The sequence below is a fragment of the Cervus elaphus genome, chromosome 19 (assembly GCF_910594005.1).
Source record: "Cervus elaphus chromosome 19, mCerEla1.1, whole genome shotgun sequence".
NCBI lineage: Eukaryota > Metazoa > Chordata > Mammalia > Artiodactyla > Cervidae > Cervus > Cervus elaphus.
Window position 1 is genome coordinate 75,831,094 of NC_057833.1, and position 7,649 is coordinate 75,838,742.

Sequence of the window (7,649 nt, forward strand, 5' to 3'; positions counted from 1 at the left end):
TTTAATGGCGAATAGTTTTCCATTGCATATATATATAATATATATATATGAAAGTGAATATGCACACACACACACATATATACACACCACATCTTCTTTATTCATTCATCTACTGTCAGACACTTAGGTTGTTTCCTTATCTTGACTATTGTAAATAATGCTGCTATGAACATTGGGATGCATGTATCTTTTCAAATTAGTGTTTTCATTTTTTTTCAGATAAATACTCAGAATGGAATTGCTGGATCAAATGGTAGTTCTATTTTTAATTTTTTGGGGAACCTCAATACTGCTTTCCACAGTGGCTGCACCAATTTACTTTCCCTCCAGCAGTGTGTTAGGGTTCTCTTTTCTCCACATACTCCCCAACATTTGCTATTTGTGGTCTTTTTGATGATAGCCATTCTGACAGGTGTAAGGTGATATCTCATTGTGGTTTTGATTTGCATTAATCAGTTGATTAATGATGTTGAATGTCTTTTTGTGTGCCTATGGTTCAGCTGGATGCCTATTTTTTGAAAAAATGTCTATTCAGGGTTTTTTGCCCATTTTAAAATCAGGCTGCTTTGTTTATGTTGCATTGCATGAGCTGTTTATATGTTTTGGATGTTAATCCCTTGTTAGTCATGTATGCTTAGTCGCTCAGTTATGTCCAACTCTTTGAGACCCCAACAGGCCCCTCTATCCATGGCAAGAGAATGGCAAGAATACTGGAGTGGGTTGCCATGCCCTTCTCCAGGGGATCTTCCCAACCCAGTGACTGAACTCAGGTCTCCCACATTATAGGCAGATTCTTTACCATCTGAGCCACCAGGGAAGCCCAAGAATACTGGAGTGGGTAGCCTATCCCTTCTCCAGGGAAACTTCCTGACCCAGGAGTTGAACCAGGGTCTCCTGCATTGCAGGAGGTTTCTTTAGCAGCTGAGCTCCTAGGGAAGCCCATATCATTGTCAGTCATATCATCTGCAAATATTTTCTCCCACTAGTACATTGTCTTTTTATTTTGTTGGTGGTTTCATTTGCTGTGCAAAAACTTTTAAGTTAGGTCCCGTGTGTTTATCTTTGTTTTTCTTTGCTTTAGGAGGCAGACCTAAAGAAATACCTCTACTATTTATGTCAAAGATTGCACTGCCTTTGTTTCCTTTTAGGAGTTTTATGGTTTCTGGTCTTACATTTAGGTTTTTAATTCATTTTGAGTTTATTTTTGTATATGATGTTAAAGAATGTTCCAGTTTCATTCTTTTAGAAGTAGCTGTCTAGTTTTCCCAATACCATTTATTAAAGAGTTTGTTTTTTCTCCATTGTGTATGCTTGCCTCCTTTGTGGTGGACTAATTGACCATATGTGTACAGGTTTGTTTCTGGGTTCTCTCTTCTGTTCCATTGATCTATGTGTCTATTTTTGATTACTGTATCTTTGTAGTATAGTCTGAAGTCAGGGGGCATAATACCTCCAACTTTGTTGTCCTCTAAGATCAGAAACATGATAAGAAACATCTCACCACTTCTGTTTTATTTAGTATTGGAAGACCTATCCATGGCAACCAGATGAAGGAAAGAAGTTTGCAGATTACATGATATTATATACAGAAAACCCTGAAGACTTCATCAAAAAATTATAAGAACTAATAAATCAATTCAGTAAAGTTTCAGGATGCAAGATTAGTATACAGAAATCTGTTGCATTTCTATGCACTAATAATAAGCTATGAGAAAGAGAAATGAAGAAAGCAATCCTACTTACAAACCAGTTAAGAAGAATAAAATATCTAGGAATAAATTTAACCAATGAGATGGGAGACTGACTCTGGAAAATGATCAAGACATTGATGCAGGAAGTTGACAACAATAGAAATGACCAAGAAGATAGCCCATATTCATGAATTGAAAGAATTAGTATTGTTAAAATGTCCATCTTACCCAAAGCAATCTACAGATTTAATGTGATCCCTATGAAAATACCCCTGACACTGGAACTGGAATTGAAATCCTACAATTTGTATGGAATCACAAAAGACCCTGAATAGACAGAGGTATCTTGGGGAAAAGACCAAATGAACCATTTTAACCATTTACTGGAAATTCTTATACATTTTAAAACAAATGTTAATTCTTTAATGCAATGATGAGATCTCATATGTAGAATTTTTACAACTTGCTTAGCAACATGACTTGGACATCTTTCCTATAAGTATGTACAAGTTAACCTCATTCTTTCCTTGGTTGTATACTATTTCAGCCTGTAGACGTGCCACATTGCACCAATTAAAGCTTTGCTGCTAGAAATGTGTGTTGTTTTCAAACTTGACTCTTACAAGCAATGTGGTAATAAACATTCAGCTGGCATACTTTGATGCTTGGAGTAAATGATGGAGCTTCAGGAGCTGGGTCAGAGTGTATGAAAGCTCTAAATTTTGTTAGGTTTTGCCAATTCCTCTTCCTAAGGCCGTGCCACTTTGCATTCCCTGCAACATTGTATGGGAGTGTGACTCTGCTCATACGCTCACCAGCCAATGCTATCACATTTCCAAATCTTTACTCACTCGGCTTTCAGCATGTTGTTTCAGAAACAGGTCAGCCTCAGAGTGCCATCTTAATTTTGTGTTTTCACAAAAGCTTCACTGATTTTTACAAGTGTGTGTGAGTGTGCATGTGAACATGTGTCTGTGTGCATGAGCCCGTGGGAAATCCCATGGACAGTGGAGCCAGTGGGTTACAGTCCATGGAGTTGCAAAAGAGCAAAAAAGATTATCTGAATGACCACCTTAAATTCTCTGCAGCCACAAGCCCTTGTTACCTACTTACACTCGATTTATAATCATTATCAACTAGCCAAATATATGAGTGAGGCTTTGCAGCCCACCAAGTCACCTTGGACCAGAGGAGGAGTGGGACCACCAAGGCTCCCAGCTGCACTGTAGTGCTGAGGGTGGGGAACAAACGGTGGGGAATCTGTCCCTCTTCATATAAACTCCCAGCATTTCCTTAGCAGTAAATACAGTAGAAAAAAAAACATCCAGTGTAGACTTTAATATTGCAAGCTGTTTTTTATTATATTTTGGGATGAACCCAACCTTGAATATTCATTGGAAGGACTGACACGGAAGCTGAAGCTCTTTGGCCACCTGGTGCAAAGAGCTGACTCACTGGGAAAGATCCTGATGCTGGGAAAGACTGAAGGCAAAAGGAGAAGAGGGCGGCAGAGGATGAGATGGTTAGATAGCATCCCTGACTCAGTGGACACGAATTTGGGCAAAGCCTGGGAGATAGTGGAGGACAGGGAAGCCTGGAGTGCTGCAATCCGTGGGGTCACAAATAGTAGGACATGACTTAGCCGATGAACAACGACAACTTACATATTTAGGACCATCACAGTGACGGATTGGAGGCTAAACAGTTTTCTGTTTAAAAAGAGAAATAATAATTACAATAACCATAACTCCAAAGAGGGATCATTATTCTCAAAACCAAAGGAATCAACTAAAATATAAAACAGAAATATAAATTTTTAAAAGAAAAATTTAAACCCATCATGGGTAATTTAGTTTTAAGAGAGCAGCATCATCCATTACATGAAGCTTCTGTTGCTAATTTGAAAGGTATTGATATTGTAGTTTTCTTTCATTTTATTTATTTTATAAAGCTCCTTGGGTTTTAGTTACACAAGAGCTTTAAATGTAATACATTTGTGCATATTCTCATGTTGCTACACATATAAGTTATATTAACATTAAAATGATTCAACAAAAACTTGGAAGTCCACACACTTTTTCTTTTAGGGGATTCATGAATACAAGCTCTAGAAACACCGAGAAGCCCCAGCTGAATGTTTTACTTGTAGGCTTGATCTGCGTTGGATAGAGAGGTGGGGTAAACATCTGAGCTGGTGGAAGGTTCCAGGTGGTGTGAGATTCTTGGTCATAGCTTATTGTGCCTCTGGAGGCCTTACTTCACTTACAGGATGGGGCCCAAGGGCAGTTGGCAGAGAGATGGGGAATCCAGTTCAAGAGACAAGGGCTCACAAGAGCTAGACAGGATCTGACAGGGTCCTAGAATGGCCCTGCCAAACCACAGAATCACTATCAAGGGAAACTGAGGCAGGAGACCACAGCACAGTATTGGGGTAAGAAGCTGTTGTCAGAGGGAGGAGATTAGTGATGCAGGGATCACGCCAGCCCCCAGAGCTGACCACGAGCCCATTGGAGGCCTGGCCCAGAGGCTAGCAGGAAGACCGTCACCCGCCAGAGAGCCCTCACCTTGGTGCAGAGAGCTCAGTCCTGGGGATGCTGCAGGAGTCCCAGGAGTCTGTGACCCTGAGGATCAGGGAGGCATGGCTGGTATGAGACAGTTGTTGGCCATTCTGCCCTCACTGGACATGTGGGTTGTTTTTCATTTGTTACAACTATGAATAAACAGCATATTTTCTCAGAATTTTTCAGACCTACAAAATCTCTACTCATCGTTGGGCAGAACTTTGGGCTCCTAGTTAAATGTTTGTCCTGGGATTTGTGCTGCAGGGCTAAGTCACTTCAGTTGTGTCTGATTCTGCAACCCCATGGACTGCAACCTTCCAGGTTCCTCTGTCCCTGGGGTTCTCCAGGCAAGAACACTGGAGTGGCTTGCCATTTCCTCCTCCAGGGGTTCTTCCCAACCCAGGGATCGAACTCACATCTCTTGGGTCTCCTGCCTTGGCAGGTGAATTCTTTACCCATGTGCTACCCAGGAAGCCCATCCTGGGACTTAAGAAGATTGAAATCTCTTTTGAGGTAACCTTCTGGCCTTCCCACAGGCGAGCTGCCCAGTACACAGGAAAGCGTGGCCTGTGTTTGAATGAGGCCATCTCTGCTCTCCCATGAAAACATCTGAATGCCGATAGCTATTTTCTCATCAGGTAACTGGAGCGTTTTGTTCTTTTTTCTATCAGCAACAGGAAACATAGAATTGGCATTCTTGGGTTAAATTGATTGATTTCTAGTTCCTGCCCCATTCCCCCCAAAATGTTTGAGATATCTGTGACCAAACATATATTGTTACAAATCCTACCACGCATTTTTATTTCCCAAGTTCCACACTGCTTAAAATTAAACATCATCAAAAATTAGCAAACCGACAATTTTAATTTTGCCCTTTCCCCAAATAAACTACATCATTGAGTAATAAGCAAGTGCAACACCCTTGGCGTCTCTCCAGTGCTAATAGAAGAACACTTCCCCATCCCCTGCCAAACCAGATGTAAAAATGGTGCTGTCTCAGACCAGGTGAGCGCTTCAGAGAAGGAATCCGGAAACAGCAAGTCTCCCGGACACTGGATCATTTACTGACTGCCCGGCATTGGGCAGTAACTTAACCTCCCCGTGCCCGGGTTCCTCATTCATAAACCAGAGCCAATAATTTATTCATCACCCAGGGCTATTGTGAAGGTTACATTAGAACCATGCCTGGCATATAAGCACCATGTAAATGTTAGCCTGCATCGTAATAGTAAAACTTTATGTGTAAAAAGAGATGGGGAGGGGACCAAGAATGTCTATTATTTTCAAATAATTTTTATTTATTACTTTTTTATGTCATCTTCTTCTTTTTTTTTTTTTGCTGTGCTGGGTCTTCTTCCAGGTGCAGAGGTTAGTGGTTACTCTCTAGTTGTGGTGTGTGGCTTCTCTTGTCTCATTGCAGGGGCTTCTCTTGTCTCAGAGCTCAGCTCTAAGGCACGTGGGCTTCTGTAGGTATAGCATGTGGGCTCATTACTTGTGGCAGCAGACTCCAGAGCGCACTGGCTTCCCTAATTGCGGTATGTGGGCTCTATTTGTGGCGCATGGCCTTAGTTGCATCAAGGCCTGTGGGATCTTTGCATACCGGGGACAGCCCCTCATTGGCAGGCAGATTCTTAACCACTGGACCACCAGGGAAGCCCCAAGAATGTCCATTTTTTATTTGCTTGTCGTTCCCTAAAGAAACTCTTGAAGCATACATAGCAAAACTAGTAACATGGTTGTTTAAGGAGAAGGCGGGGGTGTGGGGGAAGCACCTGATGGAGGAGAGTTAGGATTTTCACCGTATATATAATATGTGGTGAGTACATATGGGTATGTATACATGAATTTTACAATATATGTGTGTATTTAAAACTATTTAAGCCATATGAATGTGTTCCCTCTAAAAACGCATACACGTCAATGTATGTGATATGTCTTTGGGATCCTTTGGAGCTGCTCAGCGGGAAGAAGGCAGCCCCTTGGCAAAGCTGGCAGATGTTCTGCAGGCGGCAGGAGGCTCCTGCCACCTGGTCTGTTCTCCACTCTACCTGCCAAGTGCAAGCCCAGCGCGGTTTCACCTGCAGGAATGAGCTCATCGCAGACACCTGGAACATGCTCTTTAAATTGTTTCTGTTCTCACTTCATAACTTTCATGTAATTGTTCTGACATATACTTTCAAGTCCTCTTAAAGCAGATGATGAGCGTTCTATTTTAAATACATAAATGTGCCAAACTAACAGGAGCACCCCTTTCTTGAGATCCTAATAAAAGCCAGTCAGTGTGAGATGCTTTGTGCTTACCCTCTGTAATTGTCCCAATGACCCTAAAGTTGAGATTCTTTTTTTTCCCCCATGGCTCTTTTCAGTTTATTGCATGAAGGAGTTACACTAGTCCAAGTTAAAAGCAGACCCCAAATGGTTACATTATACAAGCTGTGAGGTTTTTAAACTTGTGACAAGGAACAGAAGGGAAATTCTACTCATTGCAAGGAAATCCTCACTTAAGCTTCAGTGAGCCAAAAGCACTTAAAACCCATGAACCTTCAGCTGGTTGTCCTTAGGCAGTCCAGTCTCTACCAGGAACTGGCTTATGTTCTTGCGCTGGTCACCCTGTAGCTGAATTACTTCTCCATATTCTGGATGCTCAATTACAGTACCATTGCAGGCAAATTTCTTCTTAAACTCCTTCACTAGTTTCTTTTTATTGTAATCATCAACGATTCCTTGGACAGTAGTAAGGGTCTTCCTGCCGTTTCTCTGTTGAATTGTTATATGGATATAATCCTCAGTGCCAGCAGGAAGCAGATCATCACCCTTACTTGCATCAGCAGAGGGGTCGAAAGAGTCGAGGTTCTGGATAGCGGACATAGGATACGATTCCTTTTCCTTGGTGGAAACGGCCTGCGGAAGGCGGCGGCGAGAGAGGGCGGGCAGGGGGGACGGAGCATCGGGAAGCGAAGGGACTCAAGGGGGTGCTTGCTGAGTCCTCGGCGGCGGCTCAGTGACTGGCTAAAGTTGAGATTCTTATGCCTGGTTGGCAGAGGAGGATACTGAGACCCAGCCAGCCTGAGGAGCCACCTTAAATTGCATAGCTGGTCAGCAGAGTGTTGGGGTTCCCCTGCTTAGAGAAGTGGCTGACAGTGGATCCACCCGCCCTGCCTCACCCACCCTGCAAGGCAAGGAGGTGACCACACACTGAATTCCCACTGCAGCAGCCTCACACAGACGGCAGGTCTTGATGATTTCCAGAATGTCCCTGGTCATAAGGACGCTTGTTTATTTTATGGTTCTGTGCTAAGGCTGAGAGAAGGGGAAAGCAGCTTTAGCAGGTGTTACCAGCCTCCTACTACAGTTTCTGTAGCAAACTACCAAAAATTAGTGCATGAAAATGACCATA

At 42.4% G+C, this 7,649-nt stretch overlaps 1 protein-coding gene across 1 annotated transcript; it reads right to left on the reverse strand.

Annotated features, from left to right (window-relative positions):
- Positions 1-6,603: 6,603 nt before the first annotated feature.
- LOC122675177 (eukaryotic translation initiation factor 1-like) lies at positions 6,604-7,214 on the reverse strand. The gene has a single exon (XM_043873613.1). It carries the CDS (start codon positions 7,118-7,120, stop codon positions 6,779-6,781), a length of 342 nt encoding a protein of 113 aa, XP_043729548.1. The 5' UTR covers positions 7,121-7,214; the 3' UTR covers positions 6,604-6,778.
- Between the last annotated feature and the right edge of the window lie 435 nt (positions 7,215-7,649).

Bases quoted from the DNA above. Each gene is read 5' to 3' on its own strand.
- LOC122675177 (XM_043873613.1), bottom strand. From the start codon at position 7,120: ATGTCCGCTATCCAGAACCTCGACTCTTTCGACCCCTCTGCTGATGCA.